General features: G+C 44.1%; 1 protein-coding gene and 1 long non-coding RNA gene across 5 annotated transcripts in view; both read left to right on the top strand.

Moving 5' to 3' along the window:
- XDH (xanthine dehydrogenase) overlaps positions 1-12,989 on the top strand; it is a 56,423-nt gene extending 43,434 nt beyond the window's left edge. The window contains exons 28-37 of one of the 4 annotated variants that reach the window (XM_071739884.1): positions 436-517; positions 1,101-1,196; positions 2,456-2,584; positions 3,588-3,662; positions 4,461-4,561; positions 5,721-5,835; positions 6,519-6,584; positions 7,745-7,933; positions 9,184-9,351; positions 10,097-12,989. In XM_071739884.1, coding sequence (XP_071595985.1) covers positions 436-517; positions 1,101-1,196; positions 2,456-2,584; positions 3,588-3,662; positions 4,461-4,561; positions 5,721-5,835; positions 6,519-6,584; positions 7,745-7,933; positions 9,184-9,351; positions 10,097-10,147 — 1,072 coding nt within the window. In that variant the 3' untranslated portion in view covers positions 10,148-12,989. The remainder of the gene's footprint in view (positions 1-435; positions 518-1,100; positions 1,197-2,455; positions 2,585-3,587; positions 3,663-4,460; positions 4,562-5,720; positions 5,836-6,518; positions 6,585-7,744; positions 7,934-9,183; positions 9,352-10,096) is intronic. The other 3 variants (XM_071739885.1, XR_011725107.1, XR_011725108.1) reach the window with 3 other exon arrangements.
- A 984-nt stretch (positions 12,990-13,973) lies between these two features.
- LOC139795503 (uncharacterized) lies at positions 13,974-22,315 on the top strand. Its single transcript, XR_011725525.1, has 3 exons — positions 13,974-14,186; positions 20,911-21,028; positions 21,925-22,315. It is a non-coding gene; the product is annotated as an uncharacterized lncRNA (long non-coding RNA).
- The last annotated feature ends 2,978 nt before the right edge of the window (positions 22,316-25,293 follow it).

The following is a 25,293-nucleotide window of genomic DNA, read 5'->3' as shown; positions in this document are numbered from 1 at the left end:
ATTCTCACCATGGAAAGAAACCTCCATCAGCGAGCTGGTAGCTTAAAAAAAACCATACCATGACAGTTTTGTGAGGGAAATGCAGCAAAGGAGAGGAGGTCTGCTAAGTATGGCTGGAATTTTCAAATAGCAATCAAGGTAATTTTTTTAGGCTTTCCACTCCCTTGTGGTATTTTTTAATTGGCTTGTATATGCAATTGAAAAGTGAATAGTCAGGACAATTGCTTCTATAAAGACAAGAAGAGTATCTTCAGTTCAGGTTTATTCTTGTCAGAGTCCATAAACAAAGCAAATCTTTCAGAAACATAACTGTTAACTCTATGTTGCATTCAGCTATTTCATTGCTACTTTTATGCCCAAGCTGTCTAAAGGAAGCATAGTATTGATTTACAACAAAAGCCTCATGAGTATACAAATCACATTCTTTCCTATCAGGCAGAATCGCTGGAAGAAAAGAGGGATGTGCATCATTCCTACAAAATTTGGCATCAGTTTCACCGTCCCATTCCTGAACCAGGTCAGTAAGCATCATTTATATTCTTAATAGAGAAGTTAGATTTATTCTGCTTTCCCCAGGCCCTCCTTCACTAGTACCAAACTGAAGTTTTTCAGGGATGTAGTAAATTAATTAAGAAAGAGCACACATTTTTCAGACCAAAAGAGTAACATAACAGTTACTAGTTTATGCCATACAAAAGGTACCATAGTGCAGCTATGTTTCCATGGTATTGTATTAGATTAGTTTCCCTGCCTAATCCCTCTCCCTCAACAATCAAAGCATTGTTCCTGTGTTTGATGGACTTGATGGACTGTCAGTAGTGTTGGCAAATTCAGGTTAAGGGTGTGTCTCTGTTTCACAGGAGCAGGTTTAGTTTGCTTCACCTGCATTCTGAGCTGAAAATACTGACTGAGGTTTATTGTATCACTGGAACTTGTAGAGAATTGGTGAGATTAACTCACCTCAAGTGTAGAAGCTTTAATTGCACTGAAGAAGTGTTGGTCTAGTTCCAAATGAATTCTCTCTATAGTTTTAACTGAAATCTGCAAGTACTTCACTAAATTGTTTATGATAACTCTCAAATCAATGTTGCCTTTTATAGGCTGGAGCTCTGGTCCATGTGTATACAGATGGCTCTGTGTTACTTACACATGGGGGGACTGAAATGGGTCAAGGACTTCATACCAAAATGATTCAGGTAATCATGAGTTTGGACTTAATCTAATGAGATCTTTTCAGGAAAATTATGTTTGTACTGTAGTATTGCCTTGTGGAAAAACAGCTTGACAGTTCCTATATGCGCATGCATAGGGTAATATATCTTTACTAGTTCCTCTTAATTTTTTCAGCAGCAGTGCAAGATTTTCAGAGTATTATCACAATTGAGACAATTAGATTCTTCATCATCCTAACTCTTGTTATGTAGATGATTCAGGTTATGTTTACAATCTAGCTTCTCAGGTAATATTATTTCATCAAGTAAAACTGAAGTTTACACGTATTTTATACAATAATTAGTCATATTGCAGATATATTTATCTTCATATGCTAATGCCTTTAGTTAAAAAAGACACCAAGATTGCGTTGAAAGGGGGAAAATATAATAGTGTTCTTTTTCTTCTGATTTGTATAGTTGTTGAGAGAAGACTTTTCTCTCACATTACTGAAGTGAATGTCTGGCTTTGTAGAAAAAGTGAACATGTATGTGCTTGCACACATTAAGTCTGTGAAGGGCAAGCTTAACAATGTCCTGAGGAGCTCTCAGTCACCCCATCAACTCAGCGTTGTACTCAGCGCTGGTGAGGCCACAGCTCAAGTCCTGTGTCCAGTTCTGGGCCCCTCAGCTTAGGAAGGATATCGAGGTCCTGGAGCAGGTCCAAAGGAGGGCAACCTGGCTGGTGAAGGGACTCGAGCACAGATCCTATGAGGAGAGGCTGAGGGAGCTGGGGCTGTTCAGTCTGGAGAAGAGGAGGCTCAGAGGAGACCTCATCGCTCTCTACAACTCCCTGAAAGGAGGGGGTAGCCAGGTGGGAGTTGGTCTCTTTTCCCAGACGACTTTCAACAAGACAAGAGGGCACAGTCTTAAGTTGTGCCAGGGGAAGTTTAGGTTAGATATTAGAAAGAATTTCTTTACTGAGAGGGTGATCAAGCACTGGAATGGGCTGCCCAGTGAAGTGGTGGACTCTCCGTCCCTGGAGATATTTAAAAAGAGACTGGATGTGGCACTCAGTGCCATGGTCTGGTAACTGCAGCGGTGGGTCAAGGGTTGGACTTGATGATCTCTGAGGTCCCTTCCAACCCAGCCAATTCTATGATTCAATTGAGTCTTCAAGAAAAATGCAAGTTAGGATGGGAGATAGTAAAGCTTGCAGTGTGGATCCTAATAGTGCAAGCAATGATTGACAGTGCTTATGTATAAGAGCAGCTGCCTACTAATTGTTTACCTTTGCTTTGCAGGTTGCAAGCAGGTCACTGGGAATTCCCACCTCCAAAATTCACATCAGTGAGACCAGCACAAACACTGTCCCAAATACCTCCCCCACAGCTGCGTCTGTCAGCGCGGACATCAATGGAATGGCTGTGCATGTATGGAAACTGAGTTATTTAACCTAGTGGGTTATAAGGTAGAGCTCCAGAACATGAAAAGTTGATGTGTATCTACCTATTCCTTAAGGACATTTCATTAAGGAAAGCATAACCATCAAGAGACAATTCCAGGCTAAGGATATATCATAACTTCTTTACTTGCTATAGCTACTAGCACTGCTAGAGAATGAATGACAATTTTTTCTCCTTCAGTCCTTTTGTAGCTATAGAATGAAGTGTTGGGGATTATACAAAATGAACAGAACAAAGCATCTATTTAAATAGCTAGCTTCTTTGTAATGAATGTGGCCCTATTTAAAACAAATACATTGTGATGCAAATTTAATAGCAGGGGGTTTGTGGGCTGTGCTCTAGGACCAAAGACCTTTTCAGTGATGATAGACTCAGAGCAAACATCCTTCTGTAGCAATGGTGTGGTCATGACCATCTCTGACATGGTGGAGCTACCAGTGCATATATTTGCAAAATATATGACATTTCCATTGAAAGAGGAATTTAATACTGGCCATTCTCAGGTTTTAAAAAGGGGAAGTGTAACCTGTAAAGTAAAAACATCATGATGTTTTTATTCCCTGCAAAGCTTGTCTGAATAAGTTGGATTTTTTTGTTAGATTTTTTTTTCCTTCAGTATTCTGGGATCATCTTGCTAGATATGCTAAGATATCCTGCTATTATTTGGTACAGAAAAAGTTACTGTATAAGAGGGTGGACTTCTGATATTTTGTGTCATAGTCCAGGAAGTTCTGAATTTGGGATTCCTTTCTGCTAGCAGCACAGCTGGTTTCCTTTGAAATATGTTTCAGTCAACATTTCTTCCCATATAGCAAGACATCAGTTAGTGAACTTCGTATCTTTTTATGGAATGCCAAAGTACTAAAGGCAATATTAATTTAAAAATAAGGTTCTTTGAAACTTCTATAGGGCCCTTAATACTATAAGATAACTTTTAAAATCTTAAAATATTCTCTCTTTTTGTTTCTAGAATGCATGTCAAGCTATCTTAAAAAGACTTGAGCCAATCAAACAGTTTAATCCCAAAGGATCCTGGGAAGACTGGGTATGCTGTTTGTATCTGCTTGTGAGACAAGTGGGCATTGTCAGACATTGTTTTAATTGGCAAACCCTGTATTCAAGGATAATCTCCCAGCCTTCTGCATCTCACTAGCAAAGATTTGAGCAGAGAAAGTGAAACAGAAATCTGGCAAGGGAAGCAACCAAAACTTGCAACAGATCATCCCCAAAACATAGTTAAGACTGAAATTTTTCCAGATCCTGGGGCCTGCCTGTAACAAACTTGACCAAATAGAAGTCTAGAGTGGCTACGTGTATCTTTCTAGTCAGGCTGCAGTCATGGACAGAAAGAAACCTGATCTGCAGTGAAGGGGTTCTTTCAAAAGTATGACTTTGTTGAGCTGCCATGCACCTCCTGTTGTGGTCCTTGGCTCCAATATTTCTGCGCCCTCAATAACAAGAGATGGGTGTGGTGTAAGGCTCCCAGACCATTTTCAGATCTAAGCTTTTATCTTCATGGGAAGAGCTTCAGCTTTGTGATTTGGAAATCAGGCTACCCCCTGGCCTCACTGAAGTCAAGATGACTGTCAGTTTAACTTTTGTCCCTAAGGTTCAAAGTCTAACCTGTAGCTGAGACAAGCTACAACAAGCAAGAACAAGCCTTACCCCCCTGCCAGCTGGAAAGTTCTGCCCTTGGTAGCTGTTGATGGGGCTATTTGGAGAAACAACTGCATGATGATGTTTCTCTTGGCACTGCTGGTGCTGGGTCTTATGACAGCTTTTGTCACTGGACACCTTCTATTCATGCTCTCCTGAAAATGTGTTTGGGGTAACTATCTTGCAGGGACTGGTTGGCCAATTACTGTTTTCAAACTCTTGTTCACTTTGCCAGATTAAAGCTGCCTATGAGAACTGTGTCAGCCTGTCAGCCACAGGGTTTTATAGGTGAGTGAATATTCACATTGCAGAGGCACAGCTCTTACTTGGCTGCATCCAGAGAAATTTTGTGAGGATTAACAGCCCCTGTCCCTCGTCACTGCTCTAAATTAGGGCTGCATTCCCTTTGCTTCCTAGAAATGTTAAGCTGAGGTTAACATGCTTCTGGCTGGTGGGAATCTGTTCCTGATGGAGAACAGCTCTCAGGGCCAAGTTCAGACCTCATGTAAATCTGAAGTAGTTCTAACTTCAGTTTAGCTGACCTAGGTCTGAGGAGTAATACATGAAATCAGAGCTTTGCCTGGGGCTCTGCTCTGTGTCAGCCTAGTGACTCAGTGTTGCACCAGAACTGCCATGCAGTGTAAAAAGGGGGCAGGAACTGTCCTTGAGGACAAATCTACTAACTGCAATTTTCTGGAGCAATATCCTGCCTGTTGTGGCACGAACAGATATTAGTGTTTTCAGTTTCGTTTTCTCACTTAAAACTCTTGCTGATTCCTGCTGTGTTCTGAATTGAGGCACTTTGCTCAGTCAGCTTTACTCCAGGAGAAGTAAACAGAGATCCATCCACTTTGGGGCAGTGAGGTTGACATAAAAAACTAAACACAGCATTGAGAAGAGCCTGTTCAGAACTAAAACAATATGATCTCATTTCTGTTGCATCTTTGAAATGTGTTTCTCTTAACCAAATGACTGTCAGTATTTCAATAAAACAGTTTTCAGACAAAGCATAAGTAGCCAGATACAAAATTTTCCATGACTGTGCTTAAAATCAGTTCTTAGCTTAGTCCAGTTTCTGGTTCAACTTGATTATGTTCTGAAATTTAATGATCTCCAAAAAAATGTTCAACTGCACTCCAAAAGCAAAGGATTTGCTACTGGGTTATTGGGAACAAGCTCATAACAGTGACATATCAGGCCTTGGGATTCATGGGAAAATAAAGCCAGCTAAAATAGTTTGATAGTATCAGTCAAGTTTTAGAATATAGAGCAGCTTTGGTGGCTTTCTATTTATACTTGTTTACACTTTTCATTTTTGCATGGGCTTGATGGAAGGGATGACTCAAAATTGAATTAAGGATTTTGATAAGCTGCAATGTGTTTGTACTTGTTTTCACCAGGGAATGTGGTTTTGTGTTCATGCAGTTTTGTTTTTCTTTGTATCAAGAATTCCTGACCTTGGCTACAACTTTGAAAAGAATGAAGGGAAACCATTCTGCTACTTCAGTTACGGTGTTGCTTGCTCTGAGGTTGAGATAGATTGCCTGACAGGTGACCACAAGGTGAGGGGTTCCACTGTTAGTGAAATAGCCTTCTGTATTTAGGTGAAGGAAACATTTCTAGGGACAATTCTGGAACAAATACTGGGTATGAACTTGTTCCTAGCTCTGTCATTGGTCCTGTGTAACCTTCAGTAAATTTCTTAACTCCTCTATTTCCCAGTGCAGCAATCCATAAAGTGTAATAAACCAGTAATTATCTACCCTGCAGGGGTATTAGGAGGCTTAATGAATGATTGCAAAAGTTATTGGGTTTGTTTACGTAAGAGATAGAAGCACTGTGTTAGCACAAAAGAACAGAAACATATTGGAATTGTGTTAATAATTAAAAATAGCACTGAAGACTTTTAGAGAGAGAGAAAAAAATATTTCATCAGGCTCTTACCTAGTTTATGCTCACGTACAGAGCACTGATACCAGCAGCTTGGAACTAAACAAAATTTGATCAATTGGATCTCTGGGAAAAAATGCACTGAATTATTTTGATTTACTTTAATGATGAACTTGGATTAAAGCTCGGTCTGAAGAGTTGGCCTGAAAAAGATTGTTGAACACTGACTAAGTGTGGATAGTTGCCACACTATCCACAGTGTGGCACAGGAGATATGTTACTCCTCCTCATACAAGACCATGGTGTACCAGTTTCAGTATTCTGTGCTGATTTATTCTTTATTTCTGCCTCTTAGAATATTCGCACAGACATTGTTATGGACGTTGGCACCAGTCTGAACCCAGCCATAGATATAGGACAGGTAAGTGAAAGAGAGTTGCTATTCCCACCATGTTAAAGTGATCAGACTACTCTCAGGCTTTTCTAGATGGTCTTTTTTCCTTCTTCAGGTTGTGTCTTTGCAAACAGACCATTTTAATTCAGTGAGGCATTTTAGACAAGCTATGGAAACCTATATTTAACTATAGGCATAGGGAAATATCCAGTTGAGGTGTTGGGTTTTTTGCCCCAATATTAAGACTACAGGATATTCTCCAGTTACCACCACATTGATGCTTTTCAGTATGACTTCTGAAGAATTAATCTTGTAATACCAACTTGTTGGAATAGTTTCTACAATGTGACATGTGACACTAAAAGCAGCACCTGTTTTTTATACTAACTTCAATATTAAGTCCCATTTAACTAAGAGAAAATCCTTCTGTGAATAAAAGATGGTAATAGATTCTGTCCCCCAGCTATTGCTTTGTAGGGATCTCAATAGGAAGTTGCATCAGTCACTGAGCTTTCAGATCCTTGGGCAGGGACAAGCTTACTTCCATTTTTTGTGCAGTAATAATCATGATGATACATCTAAGCAAATAAAGGTAATAGAATCATAGAATAGTTCAGACTGGAAACAACTTTCTTTGCTGCTCCCCCTTAGAAAAACTGTGCAAAGAAGTCTTTAGTATTTGAATGGACATAGGAGTCTATTTGCAGGTGCCTGTTCTGGTGACCTGGGAGTATTCAATACTTAGGAAAACATTTATAACAAAACATTAAGGATAAAATAGGTTTTTTTCAGATATGTTGTCTGCAGTCCTTTTAGTCTTCTCTTGAATTGTCAGCAAATACAACTCGTTCAGTGTTACTCTACCTGTGAAGGAATTGATATTTTGACATTGATTTTTTTTTCCCTTGCTTCATCAGAAAATCTCCTGTCCTGTGTTTACACCATACCTGTTTGAGTATATTTATAAGCTGCTTCACCTGACAGGGCAATGCAGCCATATCTATATGGGAACACAGTAATTGTGCAAAGGTGCCAAGATGCAGTCAGCAGAAGGGACAAGGGTTTGGAGATTAGAAGTGGGAAATAAGTCAGGAGGAAAACTCTGCTGGAAATTATCACTGTTTGTTCTTGTGCAGGGAAGAACAGCAGTAAAAAAATAATGTAACCTTGTTTGGATGTGTTTGTAGATAGAAGGAGCATTTGTCCAAGGCCTTGGACTCTTCACCATGGAGGAGCTACGCTATTCTCCTGAAGGGAACTTGTACACTCGAGGGCCTGGGATGTACAAAATCCCAGCATTTGGAGACATCCCAACAGAATTCTATGTGTCTCTTCTCCGTGACTGCCCAAACAGCAAGGCAGTTTATTCATCCAAGGTACACCTGTGAGATCTGCAGGCCTCTTACTAATCTATAATGCTGTTAAGCTGAGTGTGATGAAGTAATGATTCATGTGCCTAAATAGTTAATCTTGTTACACTGGATTTGTTCTGCAGTCAGAATGTTTTCTCATTCCTTACTGGAAACATGCATTCTGTCCTTTGTAGTAGGGAAATATCCTGCACATTGCTGCCCTGATTGTCTATTAGAGAACTGAAATGGATTTGCTGTGCTGGTTCTGCTGTCAGAGGCTTCCAGCCTCCCCACATATGTCGGCTGCCTGATTGCCCTTCCCTGGCATGACTGCAGAGAACATTTTAGGCAGTGTCATTTCCCCAGATCTATTATACCCAGATGCTGTATCTGGGTGTTTGTTTTGCTTGCCTTAGTATTTCACAGTGCTTACAACACCCTTAATGGTCCATTATTAATCCATGTGTCCTTCAGTTTATTTCCATTGAAGCCGGTGATGTTTTCTGCAGCTAGTGAAAGCTGCACAGACCAGAGCTGGATGTACAGCATCAATTAATTTCCTTTACTCATGGGTCAGCAGAGCACTTAGAGAGGCCACTGGCACCCTTATCTGTATATGCCTGGCTGCCTCCTTAGAGTTTTCCATTTCTCTTCCATCCAAAGCAACATTTTCATCAATTTTGGGGTGATTAGTGCTGATGACAGAAATAAGAAAAGAGAATGAGACTGACAGAGACCTCAGTGCTAGATAATACTTGTGTAATCCCTGAGGAAGGCATTTCTGCTGGTTTTCTAATACCTCCAATGATGAAGCATTATGCTCTCTGCTCAGACAGCCCATGACTGCCTTATCTGAATTCCTTTTGCTTCAATTCTAACACCACCAAAAAGGGTGTGGGAATGGGTTAGTCCTTTTTTCCTCGCGGTGTCAAAAAGTTTGTTTTCTTACTTTCTCATGTTTAAATGGACTGGGGGTTGTTTTAGCACACTTGCTCCTCACTGATCACACCTGGCAGACTGGAGACTGTTTCAGCTTCATATTTCCTCACTAATCACATCTGGTAGGTTGAGGTTCACAGATAACGGGGTGTTTTGGCTTGGACTCTCCTTCCTCGTCACATATGGGAGACTGACAGGTTACAAAGTAGGAATGAGAAATGCCAACAGTTCCTGATAACTTCCTAGGGCTTGCTTGGTCTTTCTGTTAGCCTTAGTCTTTCCAGGGCCAGGGCTGTTTGAGGCTGCAGTCTCACTCTTGACTGTATTCTGTCTAGGCTGTGGGAGAGCCACCTCTGTTCCTGTCTGCCTCAGTGTTTTATGCCATTAAAGATGCAATCTACTCAGCAAGGAAGGACTCTGGCCTGACTGAACCATTCAGGCTGGACAGCCCTGCCACCCCAGAGAGAATCCGCAATGCTTGTGTGGACATCTTCACCAAAATGGTAACAGCTTCAGGTTCCATAGCCTGCTCTCTGGCCAACCTACCCCACATCTCGTGTGTGTGTTGGCCATATCAGCTCAGGTCTAGGATTAGGTCAGGATGGGGAGGCTGCTTAAGCAGATATTTTTTTAATTCATGGGTGTTATCATTCATTTAACATGCCACCAAATGAGAGACAGATCTACAAGACCAGCATTGCTAGTGCTCCCATTGATGGAAGGGCTGCCACACAGCATCAATGAAGTTGCAGTTAATCCCTTGAGAGCTGTTAATCTCAAATGCTGTTAACCCTGTTACTGTCTCTTAATGGGCTCTTCCTCTGTTGCAGTGCTGTGACAGGGCTGCATAGGAGTGGGTCCCTGCACAGAGTCCTGCTGATTCTTGTGACTCAGAAAACACAGCTGTCTTTCTATGTGGGTATCCTCCAGGCTTTCATTAGCTTGAACTCCACTGTGGTTAACAGTAAAACCTGGATATCTTAGTCCTTCTCACCTAACATTTGCATCACTGTCTGTCTAAAACCACTCAGAAATGGTTTCAGTCATCTGCCCAAACTATTGACCTTGAACTATAGCCAGGCACAGCCTCTAGCTGAAGTGCCCTGAGACAGGCATCTGTTTAGAAAGACTGGGATATGAGCTCAGATCTTTACTACTAAGTCAGCCATCTCAGAGGGAGCATGGTGGGGCATGCTGAACCCAAGCCAGGCCCCTCATTTGTTGCTAACTTTTTTTTTCTCTTTACAGCTCCCTTCTGCTGAGCCAGGGACCTTTAAACCGTGGTCTGTGCGTGTATAAAACAGAAGTTTGAGGAGCAAACTCCAGAAACAGTGTAAAGCAGAGGGACCATAAGGCAGTAGGACTATGCTGGGGAAAAAAAATAATCTGCGTTTGTGTGGCTCATCTACTGATTCATGGGGCTTTCACATTTAATTGTCCAATCATTGTTTACATTGGGAGAGGGATTTGCTGCCAGATAATAGCTGTGATATAAACTGAAATGAAGAGTAAGTGAAAGGTGAAGTTATCCATGTGTAATTGAAAAAAAAAAAAATCAGGTTTCATTTAGAATTGTTGCAACAATGGGAGATGTGCTTATTAACACAAATGTGAAATGGCAGAGGGGTTGATTCTTTTTTTTTCTCTACGGGGAAAAGATGGACCACCTTATGATGCTATGCCAAAAGGGACTTAAATGTGTATTGAATACAGATAAGCAGTTCTCTAGTGGAGGACAACAGGGTGGACCCTGTTGTTATCCCCTCTGCACATAAAGCTGGATATACACTAGAGGAAGATAAGGAGGAGTTTTGATGATGGTGGTCTTACCTATGTAACAAAAGTGATTCAGAGGTAAACCCTAAAATATGACTGATAAATGTGATTTATCCTAAGTTAGATGAAGATTGCTTTGTCTGCACCAGGGCTTTAATGAACTTCTAGTTCACACACTACCTTGTCTTGCCTGATTAAAGACAAAAACTAGAGATACCAAGGGGACTTCCAGCAAGATACCGAATTGTTTGACATGCTCAGCCTTTCCCCCCATATCTCCACATTTTTCTTCCATCTTTCACATAGGAAAGAACATCTGAGAAAGAGCCTTGGAATAACCAAGAAAGTTACTCATTCGTTGTTGTTCCCAGGGCAATTTTCATCAGCCCAGGCAAGGAACAGGATGGACACAACTGGGGATTACTTGGCTCTGGGCACTCTCTAGGGGCAGTCCCTTGCTTTGCATTCCTAGTTTTGCTGAAAGTAAGGTTTTCCTTGCTTCAGGGACTGCTTGTCTGAAAAATGTGCTGACTATGTGATGACCTCATGTCTTCTTGGTTGAATGCATTTTTCATGTTGGATTTAATGCTGGGCATCTCTCTTCACAGGTTTTGTCACTGTCAGATTTAACACTATAGAATCACGTTAACTCCAGATGATGTCAGCCATGTACTGTACCTGCAAACTTTTATCCATTTCTCTGGCCCACAGCTTTATGAAAATGTCCTTTTACTATTTTTGCACTCCTAGGGCCATCAAAAACTTACGATGCAAGAAGATGTTACTCCATTGCCATACATAAAATTTTGCTCACATATATCTTGCTTAAAACTGGCCTCCGTCTTAGGACTTATAAATTTAGTCACAGTTGTACTATCTTTTTTAAGCACTCCAGGGCATATCGTTTGAAAATACATAGTTTTATTATCAGCTTAAAATATCATAGTTCTACCATCTGGACAAAGGCAATTTGTAGATGTGAGTTACAAAAAGTATTTTAAGCCTGCTGGGCTTGGTGTATAATTGCTTTATTAACTGAAATATGATGTTGGTGTTTCTTAAATTCTGAGGTACTGGGCAAGAACACATTTTTATCTCCTGAAAGCTGGCAATATGTAAAAAAACTCTTTGAGGAGAAAATGTGATAGTTTTTTTGTACTAGAACAGCTATTGTATTCCTGTTCTTGCATGTCCAGGAAGGGATGCAAATTACAAAGTCTGTAAGGTAGATCAGTATTGCCAAATTCCAAAGGCTGGAAACATGGGGATTCTACTTGGATCCCACAAGGGCAAAGTAAAGATAACACAGTATTGGGTGCAACTACACGGTTTTATTGAACACAGACAGAACTGGTAGGCATTAATACTGTAGTTGTTACCCTAATCCTGAAGACAGAGAGAGAAGAGAAAAGAAAAAGAAAGGAAGGGAAAATAAAGCATCACCCAAAGGAGAGGGAGAGGATGAGAGAGAGAAAAAGTAGAGGGAAGTCGCCACTCAAGGATCCAGTGGTGTCCCACTGGTCTCATGGCAAAGAAGAAGGGGTGGTCCCATCCTAGAAGGGTGAGAAGAGTTAGAGTCTTTTCCTTTTATGCTATCCATTTCTTGCTGCTCCTCAGCCACTAGTCAATTGTTGCTTGTCTGCCATCTGCTGTGTCAGCAGAATTAGGTTTGGAGACTAATAGGAGTTTACACAGAGATCAGTGTAATAACTGGTTGGGCTGTGAGCAGGTCAGGGACCCTAAGGAACACGAACCCAAGATTTTCATTTGAAGTCTGATAGCAGCTTTCCCGTGTAACTAAGTGCCAGATACCCTGGGGATGGGCTGGAACCTCCTGCAGAGGGCTAGGAGGAAGAGATGGTAGGTTGTAGGATAGCCTGACTAAAAATGTCAGTCTGCACTACAACCAGCTCTCTGTCTGAGAGCAGCTCTCCTGTTCTGAGTCCACAGCACTGTCCTCTGCAAGGTGCTGTGTCAGATCTCTTCCCACACACGTTGCTGCATGGGCTTTCAGCTTGCAAAGAGAAAAATTGTTCCTTTTCTAGGACTTTTCAGTGAAATCCAGCATGGATGCATGACACTAATGTTTGCCTACAATTGAAATAGTTTCTTTTCTAGAACTGTATTCTCAGAATGGGAACTGTGACATTACTAGACTGTAACATATAACACACTACAGCAGCACTTAATTAATGATTGCTGTAGCTGGGTAGTTTGTGGGAGGGTGAAAGAATGCCACCTCATCTGATGTCTTAAAGCAATTAATACCACACCCCTCAATGAAAGAAGGAAGAAAAGTTTTCGGTAATTGTCTGAAGTCAGTTCTAATCAGCAGCTTTCAATCATGTTCTTTAATAAGCATTGTCTTTGTCACAGGAATGCATGCAGAATTCTTTGTGAATGTCACAATATTGCATAATAAAGCTAAAAAAATATTCTGGGAAATAGTATGCTATGGTAAAAATATGTCACAATTGGAAAACTGGACAACTTCAGGTCATCCTTGGTGTTTGGCAAGGATGGACTCCTCCCAGAGGCTGCAGGGCAGATCATCTCAAGTGGCCAAGGCTGGAAGAAATGAAGGAATGCCTGAAGCTGTCCCAGCCTGCTCTTCAACTTGCCAAAATCCAGACCAACCATGTCTATAAAATCCAGTGATGACTTAGTCATCCCTCGCTGATCACTAGTCATGACCCTGGATTCACAGAGACTGAAGGGGAGGGTTGTATTTTTTAGGCATTAGTCACTGATTTCTCTGCCGCTCCTAACTCCCCAACAGCATTTCACCCTTTCCAGCAAAAGTTTTGGGAATTACCTCCAGCACTCCTGAGATCAATGACACCGTGAAGGGCATAAATATGTAGGGCTCCACAGGAAAGGCTTTCTCCCCATGGTATCCTGCCCCCAGGGCTATGCAAATGATATTTCCTCTGCTGTAGGCATTTGCCCACCAGGAACCTCAAAAAAACCCCAAACCACACCAAAAAACAACAACAACAACAAAACAGCCTACAAACAAAAAAAAAAACCTCCAAGCTCATTCAGGTCATTCCCCCCCAGCACTGAGAGAGATGCTTCCAGACAAACACAGCCACCATGGTGCCCAGGCATTACCTTCTCAGCCAGCAGCTGAGCTCTGGAGGAGCAGCTTCCATCTCAGGAAGGTGGCAATTCCCAGAGCAGCTGGGATGATGACACAAGGAAAGAAACATAAATTTTGGCTGCTTCTGTGGTGCTTGGAGCTGAATGGCTGTGTTGGCAAGCAAGTGGAGACCTGAAGGAAGAAGTGTCAGGGAGTCTCCTGTTTACTTAAGCGAAAGCACAACCAGAACTGAGTTAAAGAACTGTTTGGGCAGCATCTTGGCTAGAGGGAAGGAAACAGCCTAAGGCAGAAAAGGTGCCTCCTGCTCCATGTTTGCAACATCAGGTTTTGAAACAGAACTTGTCTTTTTATTCAATATCTGTGTCATCCTCAGCACATCTTGGCCATGCCAGATCACTGCAGTCCCTGTGAGAAATGAGCCCTGTACCCATGGACATGTGCAGCATCCTGCAGAGTCAGGTGAGCTGACTAATACACCTTGTTCCATGCTGGCTTTACCCTTTGGTGAAGTGCTGCTGGGGGGAGCACTGCTGCAAACACAATGTGCCTTAAGCACTTGTCTGTGCAAATGTGTGCTGAGCCTCTGTGCCTCAGTTGTGCTGGTGAGGTTTTTTGAGGTGGAAGCTGTTACGGCGAGCCCTTCTCTCGGGGACACGGCTCTTCTCCGGAGCTCTCTTGCCATCTCTCTTCCCAGGTGTCTCTCTGCATCTTCATCTCTTCTCTGCTTCTGGGAGCATGCCTTTTATTTTGCCCTTCAGCCCCGCCCATTTCTGGCTGGGGCAGGCCCTAATTATTGGGCACAGCTGGGCCTAAGCTCCCAGTTCATTATCGGCGACACCTGAGGACTTGTAGTTCTCACTACAGAAGCTGGAGAGATGATGTGATGGGGCACATCCCCCCTCAGTTCAGGAAGGATATCAAGGTCCTGGAGCAGGTCCAAAGGAGGGCAACCTGGCTGGTGAAGGGACTCGAGCACAGATCCTATGAAGAGAGGCTGAGGGAGCTGGGGCTGTTCAGCCTGGAGAAGAGGAGGCTCAGGGGAGACCTCATCGCTCTCTACAACTCCCTGAAAGGAGGTTGGAGCCAGGTGGGAGTTGGTCTCTTTTCCCAGACGACTTTCAACAAGACAAGAGGACACAGTCTTAAGTTGTGCCAGGGGAGATTTAGGTTAGATATTAGAAAGAATTTCTTCAGTGAGAGGGTGATCAAGCATTGGAACGGGCTGCCCTGGCAAGTGGTGGATTCTCCATCCCTGGAAATATTTAAAAAGAGACTGGATGTGACACTCAGTGCCATGGTCTGGTAACTGCAGCGGTAGTGGATCAAGGGTTGGACTTGATGATCTCTGAGGTCCCTTCCAACCCAGCCAATTCTATGATTCTATGAAAAGGGAGTGCACACACATGTAGGTAGGTGCACAGGTTGCTCCTCCCCTTCTCCAAGGAGCTGCAGCCTGGCCAGTGAGCATGATAAACGTGAAAACTGAGGCAGCAGCCCGACGAGCGTGACCTGCTCCTGTCCAGACTCATATTTATTATGCTACTTCAGAATCAGGGAGGGACTTTTACAAATTGTCTCTTTATGGTGAAAGCCGCTGCCAGCAGCGTCCCTCTGCCAGCAGTGCCATCGGGCTGGCATGCAGCAGGGACGGAGTCTGGCTGAAAAGACCCTGGAGCTGCGAGGGGCTGTAGCGGACAAAAGAGAAAGGATCTCTGCCTCGAAGCTCCGAAGAGCAAGAGGCGACTCGGGGAACAGCCCTGGCAGGGAAGGAAGCCAGGTAGAGCCCAGACGGCATGTGCCAAGGGCTGTTGTTGCCTGAGGATTGACAGGGTGCTGGAAATCTACCGCCCAGACCTCGGTAGAGTCCTCTCCTGTGCTACGGTCAAGTTTACTGCAGTTTGAGAACCGTGATGTTCCCGGCAGAGGGTGCTCCTTGCCCGAGAAAGCGCTGGCAGCCTCCAGACCAGCAAGGTAGGCGGGCCTTGTGGCAATCCTTCCCTGTTGCGGTTTTAAGAACAAACTTCAGGGCTATTATGGTCATATTTGAAGCTAATAAAGTCAGATGGATCTCCTTCCAGCCTTGGGAAAGCTGCTGAGGCTCTAGGAAAGGCTGTGAAATCCTTCTCAAGCCTCAGTAAGGAGGATATGTTTCCTCTAGGTGATGGAATCCCCATGTTGGGATGCATGACCCTGCAACCCGTCCCTCCAAATTCAGAAGAAGCACAGGACACCGCAAGGTCACAATGTGCTCGGGCCTGAGGGAGTGACCACCCTTTGCTTCCTTTCCAGCAGAAGATGTGTTTTACTTCAAGTAAACAGTGATTACTTGAATTGAATTACAGTTCTGTGATTACTCCTCCCAGCCTGGTGGCTCTTAGGGCACAAGGGTGACCCAGCATTAAGGGTGCCCTGGTGAATGATGAATATTAACTGAAGAGTTTCTTGTGTTACTCTAGTACTGACCACCTCACAAGGGCTCCCTGATCAGCAGGAAATGACTGCTGTGCAGGGTTCTGCACAAGCTAACATGCCCTGCTTTTTCCCCAGTGGATGTTAGCTGCTTCAAGTCACCAGGTTGGTGGTCAGCAGCACTACTCCTTTCCAGCTCCCAAAGCTGCTCTCTGGCAGCTGGGCAGCATCACCTGTGTCCTGGCTGCACCTTGGAGCAGAAGAGCCCTGCAGGGACTGACACAGGAGCCAGTCCAGCCATCTTGAGTGCAAGGAGGGCCTTTTAATTAATATTCTTACTATTCTGACTTATATTTAATTAATAACCTTACTATTCTATAGTAAGGTTAATAAGAAACAGGGCAGAAGGAGCTCTGCAAGTTCTCTTAGTTCAGCAGGTGGCAGGCAGCAGCACATTCTTTCCTGCATAAAAACCAAACATTTCAGCAGGGACTGTCCCAACTGCAGCTCTGGTGAGCAAAAGTGAATCTGAAACTGGTAGGGAGGAATGCAGCTTACTTTTATTTTACAGTCATAAGGCAAAAGCGAACAGATGTTCTCTGCCTGAGGAGCAGAAAAAATTAGTGAAAAAACCCTTTCCTTTGTATTGCAAGGAAAGAGCACCTATAAAGTTTTATCAGTGTGAGTCTTCTCAGAGATGCATGAGCAACAGTGCCCGCTGTGCCTTTATGATCTGCAAACAGACTCCTGAGCTGCTTGGGGATGGCTTTGTGGAGCAGCTGCTTTGCCATGGCTGCTTTAGCAGAGGGGCTGCCAGGGGGCTTGTGTACCAGATTCACATTTCCCTTTGCTAAGAGTGTCACTGGTTAACTTCATCAATCAAAGGCCAAACTCCTTCTGGGTGTCTGTGCTAAGCCCTGCTGGTCAGTGATACCCGATGGGGCCTCATGAGTGTTAGCATGCAAACACAATTCAGATACCCAGGTGAAACCTATGTGGTGGTCTCTGCCTTCCTCACCATCAAGAGCAGTAGTAATGGGCCAGGGCCTGAGAGAACCTCACACAGCTGACATTACCTCTTGGCAGAGCCACCTCTGAAATATGCCCAAGACAGCTGTGGAGGTGGGGAAGAAAGAATCAGGGAACTTCTGTGCTCTCCAACTAACCCATATTTGCCATTTAAATTATTAACACAATGATGTCTTGCCCCCGGTTTCCTTTTTTTTTGTTTTTTCAATGCTGAAAAGTTTTCTCAAGTGTCTATAGATGTTATTTAAACTAAAACTTACTTCTAGATCTACTTTACATAGAAATCCTAGAATCATAGAATTGTCAGAGTTGCAAGGGACCTTAAAGATTGTGTAGGTCCAACCCCCCTGTCATGGGCAGGGATGCCTCCCACTAGGATCAGGTTGCTCAGAGCCCCATCCAGCCTGGCCTTAAAAACTTCCAGGGGTGGGGTTTCAACCACCTCTCTGGGCAACCTGTTCCAGTGTCTCACCACTCCTATGGTGAAGAACTTTTTCCTAACATCTAATCTGAATCTACCTACCTCTAGTTCTAACCCATTCTGCCTACTCCTACCACTACCTGAGATCCTAGGAAGTCCCTCACCAGCTTTATTGTAGCCCCCCTTCAGATACTGGAAGGCTACAATAAGGTCTCCTCTGTGCCTTCTCCTCTCCTGAGACTGCAGAACCCCAACTCTCTCAGTCTGTCTTCACAGGAGAGGTGCTCCAGCCCTCTGATCATCCTCATGGCCCTTCTCTGGAGACATTCCAGTGCCTCCATGTCTTTCTTGCAATAGGGGCTCCAGAACTGGATGCAGTACTCCAGGTGGGGCCTCACAAGAGTGGAGCAGAGGGGGAGAATCACCTCCCTTGTCCTGGTGGCCAAAAAGTGTATTTGTGGATAAACTGAGGGTGTTGCAAGATGAGTGGGGGTCCTCTTCTCTGTCACAGCTCCCAATTTATTTGAGCTCCTCTCTATGTGCTTGTGGAAAAACCTGGCTGCCCAGGTTCTTTCAGCACAGGGGCAAGAATACTTAACCTGCTGCCCACCCACAGGAATGCCTTGGTCACAGGGGCTGTTCAGGATGAGGTTCAGCACTTCAGTGCATGAATTAGAGCACATCTGTAAACATTAGCTTCTTTAGTCTTGTGGTCATTTAAAAGATTTGGCCAAAAACATCTGTTCTTGGCTGCTTCCTGGTGGGAAAGGATTTGAGATTTTCTTCTACCTAGCTTCTGGCAGATACGGGCAGCTCTGGAGAGAGCCAATCTGCCCAGAACTCTGGGCCTGTATCAGTGTCCAGTGCTTGTATTTAACACTGTTGCTAAGGTGCCAGTGTGATAGGGGGATTGGAAAAGTGGACATTTTTTCTTCTGTGTTGGACAGAAAGCACCAGTCTGGCTTCAGGCAGGCAGGGAGAAACTGGAGGCTACAGGGAGTCACATGCAGCAGCATCCCAGGACTGACCAGTACTGGATCAGAAATAGGAATGCAAGGAAAGGAAAGCAAAGCAAGTTTGTTTTGCACCCAAGTAGCAGAGCAGGTGGAACAATGTTTGGAGTGGTTGTACAACACGATGCTTCCTGTTTTCCAGTGGGCAGGAGCTGTGATTGTCACTTTTTATTCAGTTTCTCATCCTGGGAGGAAGACGCTATCAGGCTGTCCAGGGGCAGGAGGATGTTTATGTGGTAGGCTGAGTCAAGGTGCTGCTTTTAATACTCCCCAGAGCAGAGTCACTTGGAAAAATGTACATTTTAAAAATATATATATATATATATATATATTTTTAAGGCTAATAAACATCCAAAGTACTTTGCAATTGCCATGTGGACTTAATGTTTTACTGCCCACACTGAATCTAATTTTTTTGTAAGGCTATTACACAAAGATTTTACAATGTGCCATGAATATATTGGTAATTTAGGGAGGATTAACGTAATTAATGATGCTGTGTTGAGAGGCTTTGCTTAATACAATGTGAACTGTTAGATTTGCATAAACTCAGCTGGGCTTGCATCAACATGGACATCTAACCACAGTGGAGAGAAGCTGAGGCAGTTGTGCAGCCTCTGCCTGACCAGAGGACCCTCTCTTTGCTTTATTCATCATTTTTCTGGAAGGTTGAGACACAATGAGCCTGAGCTTCTTAACATCTAAAAGAATTACAGACATCATCTCTCTGTAGTAGCAGATAGGAATCCCAGGGGAAAAAAAGTGTGTTATTTGGGTCCACACACAGAGGGTAAGATGCTCATGGGACTAGTGGCCATCACTTCCATTCCACAAGCTACCATGGGACTAGAAGCCATCACCTCCATCCCAGCAGCTCCTCACAGTGCTTCATGGTGCCATCCAAATGGCACAAGACCTTTTACCACTGAGCATTTCTCTAACCAGATCCCTGTCTTCCTTTTCATCCCAAGCACCTCCTGGCCACCTTCTCTTTTCTTCTGACTATTAAGATGCAGTAGCACTGAAGGGAGAAACACAAAGCACCTGCAGACAACCCAAGCAGTGCCTGTGCATGCATGGCTTTTTGGAAAATCTTGTCCTTCACCTTTTCTTTCTCATTTATTTTTAATATGAAGCGAGTTTTCTCCTGGCTGTTATGTTCTCTAACACCATCTGCTTTAGGGTGTGACTCTCAGCTGCCTTTTATGTTTCAGGGCCCTGACCATAAGCAATTAGCATAGTCAGATACTTAGTTATTTCACTCAGACACTTATCCTCTTTGGACTGCTCTTCCCTTTAGGGTCAGGGTAAGAGGAGAATCCACAAAGAGCCCTCAGGAGCCACTTCTCCACCCCACCCGTGTGGAGGCGAAGCCTGTGCCTGATCCCCAGCTCCATGGAGATTGTCCTTTTTTTTTTTTTTTTTTTTTTTTTTTTTTTTTCTTGTGTGGCCACAGCAGCTCTGCTGCGAGCTGAGCAGAGGAGATTTGGGCCTGAAAAGTCTCAAGACCTCCTGGAACAGAGGTGGTGGTGAAAAATGTTGAGATGATCAGAAGGAAATCTTGGATGTCAAATATCCCTCATCAGAGCCATTGATATCCCTTTTGTGGTCCCTGAAGGAAAGGGGAGATGCAGGAAGGGGAAAAGTTGGGCAAAGCAAGATGGGAGCTCATGGGATTTGTGCCCATGTCTCCTATGAGTCCTTTTTCCTTGAAGCTTCAACTCTCTTGCTGCAAAACAGGTACCCTTTCCCCAGGCTTTGTACCCTGCTCCTGCCCTGTTTTTTGTTTTGGTTTAGTTTGTGGGAAACACTTTTGCTTTACATTTACAGCAGCTTTTTGCCTCATTTTTTTGTGATGCTGCCTGGCCTGGTAAGGAAGGCTCTTGCATACATCTGATGCTGGACATGGAAGGACAATTTCTCAGGCAGCTTTTTGCCTAGGGACTGGCTTTTGCTGGTGCTCCCTGAAAGCTCAGCTTGTATGAGGACACACCCAGATATCTGTCTATTGGTCCTGGCCTCTCCGAAGGGAGCACTGCCACTTCATGGTGTAGCTGTCACATTTTCTTGGTAGCTGCTTTTCCCATTATTCATGTAGCAGCTCTTGAAATATTCACAGATTTCTGAATTTTGGGGGGGCTACTTTTAGAGGACATGGCTGCATGTCTCGCTTGGGCAAACTCCACACTTGGCTTTGCAGGATGTTATTACTGATGAGTAACTTTTTTGGGAAATCTGGAATCTCTAGTCCCAAAAGAGTTTGAGTTCTGTTTGTTCTACTTTTTTTTTTTTTTCTTTTTTTTATTCCCAGACAATAAGCCAGCAAATACTCCCAGGTTGCTTGTATTTGGATAAGGCTGCTTCATGTCCTGTGAAAGGAAAATGACACATTTACTGTTGGAGAGAAATGGTGTGGGGCCCAGTTGCAGGTAGGCATGGCTGCCAGAAGCCTCTTGATGCCACTGGTGGGATGTCTGGGGTTCAGCTGAGGGGAGGGCATGGCAGGGGCATAAATACCTTGTTTACTTCCCACTGGTGGAATGAATGTCAGGGGCAGATGCACAGGAAAGGCAGAGCCCAGCCCCCAGTGCCAGCCCTACACTGCTGCCTCCCTCTATTCTCCCAATAGCTCCTGTGGATGTGGGTCAGTCTTCCCACCCAACAAGTTGATTTTTGGAGTCTGGGGGATGATAAACACAAACCAAAATTCTGCTTTTCCCCAAAGCATGGCACTTTCCAGAGTGATGCCACAAAAGGAAAGGGCAGGAGGCATCACAAGGGAGTGTTGCAGGGCTTTGCACTGACTCCCCACCATCTTCTCCCTGGACAACAGGCACCTGACCCTACCTGGGATAGCCAGCTTACTGTGTCAGCATGCATCTCATCCCTCACACCTTCCCACAGCTCTTGGGGTAGGGACCAGGGACATAACTGGGACTGAGCTGGCAAGGGTCAGTGCCCATCTTTGTCCAGCTGACCGGTGGAGGCCCTTGCCTCCGTATGAGCCAAGAATAAGCAGCTGCAGGGCTCCCCTGGGGATATTCCACATCCAACATTCCCCTTGGTGATACCTTCCCAGGGCCAGGACATGTGAGTGTGGGAGCCTCTGCCCCCTGCCCAGCCATGCAGAGTGGAGGGATGTTCTGCCCTCCTCCCAGCCAACATGCTTCTGCAAACCCAACTCACACCTCAGATGTTTTCAAAGGAGCTGTGCAGCCCTTCATGGCTAGGTATAACTGGGAAGGTTATGAAAACAAGCCCAAAACATCCTTATTTTTAAATTTTTTTTTTTTTTTTTTTTTTTTTTTTTTTTTTTTTTTTTTAGTTACTTGCTTGAGGATAACACTAACTGCCTGATAGGGAAGGTTATGCAGAAGGGAAAATATCCTACCCCGAAGCCCTGCAGCACCACTGGTGCTGAGAACTGTCAGGGAGAGGAACATTCTTGGCTAGGGAGATCTAGGGCCTGTTTTACCATCATGGAGACTCAGCAGTTCCCAGTTCAGCTCTGCCAGCTTCAATCTGGAACCACTGCCTTGAGAAAGCACCAGGAGCTCAAAACTCTAATGTAGTCTGTCGCTCCACCTCAATCCAACATCCAACAACCCAACACGAAGGAAAGAGAAACTTACTTCTCTTCCTTCTGTGGTATATTTTACTACTGTAATTAATATTTTAAATAATAGCAATAATTTATCTACTAGCTATATATATGTATTATTATTGGTTATTAATAGTATTTATTGATATTTTGTTTATCTTAACATTTTTATTCCTATTGTGTTTGGCGTTTTTGTTGGATTTTTGTTTGTTTTTGGTTTTGTATTTTTTTCCCCAGCATTTCTGGATTTGAGGAGGAAGGGGGGCAATGACTTTCCTCCATTCCCCAAAGCTGGCAAATGCAGCTAAAAAATTGTCTCTTCCTCCCATTATTTTACTTCTATTAGTAAACCTTGCCTAGCTCTCTGTAAATCAAGCACCTCTGTGTATTTTTTCATTCTGTGGAAAAAAACCACAATCCCACCCTCCTTCTCCTCTCTGAGGAGCCTTCGTGGCAGGAATGGGTCTAAGGAACTACTCTCCACAAGGCCAGGACTTTGATGGACCCATCTGGGGACACTTGGTCAAGTTAAAATGTAAGAGCCCCGCATTTCTGCCACTCCTGTTAATCCACATGTAGAGAGAACCACAAGTCACCAGGTGTTGCCGATAATGAACTGGGAGCTTAGGCCCAGCTGTGCCCAATAATTAGGGCCTGCCCCAGCCAGAAATGGGCGGGGCTGAAGGGCAAAATAAAAGGCATGCTCCCAGAAGCAGAATTGGAAGAGAAGAAGATGCCTGAGGAGAGGGATGGCAAGAGAGCTCCTGAAGAAGAGCCGTGTCCCAGTGAGAGAAGGCTCGCTGTAACATCCACACCTTCATCTGTACATCTTGCACGACAAAAAGAGTAGCCTTGTTGCAAAATCTGCCATCACCCAGCTGCCTACAGCCCTGCTAGCCACCTCCACCACTTTGTGAAGTGTTTCTGGTGACAAGCCTTGCTACTGACAATGGCACATGGCCTCCTCCTTTGGGGTGCAGCGATTGCAGTATGACAGTGTAATGTGTTCAATTACATTGATGTAAATATCATCTCTTTCCCCCCTTCAAATGGTTGTCCTTGAACAGCTGTGACAATGTTACTTGGTGGGATGGCATTTGTCCTCCTGCAGGTGCTGAGATGTGTTTGATTTCAGTCTCTCCAAACAGCCTGAGGATAAGGGAAGTAGTTCTTTCCCACAGAACAAAAACGTGTTACAAATGAAAGAGCCTGGAAACACTGAAAACTCACTCAAGAAGAAAAATCCTACAAAAGAGCAAATTGTATCAGAATTAAAGAAGCAGCAGATCCTGCAGTCAAGGCAGTTTTGGTGTGAAAAAGCCCAAAAGATTTCAGCTCTGCGTCCCAGTAAGGAGCATAAAACAAGACAGTTGTTCTAAGTCATGCTCTGGTGCTCCACCTGCACCTTCTACTGAATTCAAAAGTAGGAAATGAAACTGAGGCAAGAAAAGAAAAAAAAACAACCCAGAAGACCAGAGACCTCTATGTCTGAAGAAAAGGTCCAAGAAGGGTGGATGGCTGTCTCATCCCAGAAGCCATATGTATGAGCCTTCATCTTCCTACTTCCACTGAATGCAGTGCATGGGAACAAATCACATTTTGAGCTTTGGAAGCAGAGACCTGAGATGAACTTGAGCTGCTAACACCTGCTGATGACCTTGTGGCAGGTTTTGCTTCTGGGAGCTCGTGACCCCAGCTGGCCACTGCTTCTTGGCTGAGGATCCCCTGCTGATTCAACTGGCAAAAGTAAAAGAAGATGAGTAATGGAGAACTGGCACCAGATTCTCCCCTGTGAGCCCTACACCCTCACAGACTTTGGGAAAGATGCTTGCTGCAAGCAGGCACCCATAGCTCACTTCAGCCCCTGAGGAAAGGCAAGTTATCAGAGAACAAGCCAGCAGAGAATCATAGAATCATAGAATTGGCTGGGTTGGAAGGGACCTCAGAGATCATCAAGTCCAACCCTTGATCCACTACCGCTGCAGTTACCAAACCATGGCACTGAGTGCCACATCCAGTCTCTTTTTAAATATCTCCAGGAACGGAGAATCCACCACTTCCCAGGGCAGCCCATTCCAATGTCTGAAGGAGTGGCAAGATACTGTAGGGCCCGTGCCAAAGTAACATTTCCAAGAGCTCCTGAGTGGTGGGAATTGGCACTGCAACTGACATGGATGTGGGAGCTCTCTCAGCCCTGACCCTTGGGGTTTAACTGGAGCAAAACAGTTGAGGACTTGGTTCTCTGGTCCACTTGAGGCTTTTTTAGACCCTTGGCTGGTGAACTGTTATTGCTTCACCACATTCCTACACCCTTACTCCTTCATTGGGGCCTCTTTGCAGAAGACCAGGCTACTGTCCCAGGAGAGCTTCCAGTGTCAGATGCCTTTTTAAATAGCCATGCTATAAATTCAGAGAACTCAGTGCCTGGCAGGCACAGCCCTGCCTCACATCACCATGCTGTGGGATGCTGGGCTGGACACACAGCTGTGAGCACTCACTTTTCCATATGAGAAATACCTATTAATGTCTTGTTAGAAGGCTTACACTTTGATTTTTCATGGATTAATTAAAAGTGATGCAATAGTACCTCTCTGGTACTGTAGCATTTCAATTCTCTTGGCCTTATTTAGATAAAACTTCATTTTTGTACTGGGGTGCATTGTTTTTTCAAAGCAAAGTAACATATGCATGCAGAAGCACTGGGACTCAGATGTCGGTTTGCTGGAGTGAGACCTGCAGGTCTTTGCTTTGACATTTCATGGAGGATTGACTGATTTTCACCAGCATGAATATTCCCATGGTTGCAGGATATGTCCTTCCATGTCAAAAGTTCCAGTATCCCCAGTAGCAGCAGGCTGAAGGCAGCTCTCACCCTCCTACCCTCCTTTTCTCTCCCCAGCCTGTAGGACAGCAGCAGTAGCATTTCTTGGGTTGATATAAAGGGACATTTGTTTTTATGCTGTCCTTGCTCAGATTGATTTTCTGAGCTTTTTAAAATCCAAGGCCAAATCCCCAGGAGCGTCCCTGTCAGATTCAAACCTGTGTGAGAAAGAAAGCCTCACCTGCCTGCCTGTCTCTCACAGACCCACAAAA

This window comes from Heliangelus exortis, chromosome 3, assembly GCF_036169615.1.
Source record: "Heliangelus exortis chromosome 3, bHelExo1.hap1, whole genome shotgun sequence".
NCBI classification, from domain to species: domain Eukaryota; kingdom Metazoa; phylum Chordata; class Aves; order Apodiformes; family Trochilidae; genus Heliangelus; species Heliangelus exortis.
This window is presented reverse-complemented; position numbering and strand designations above follow the sequence as displayed.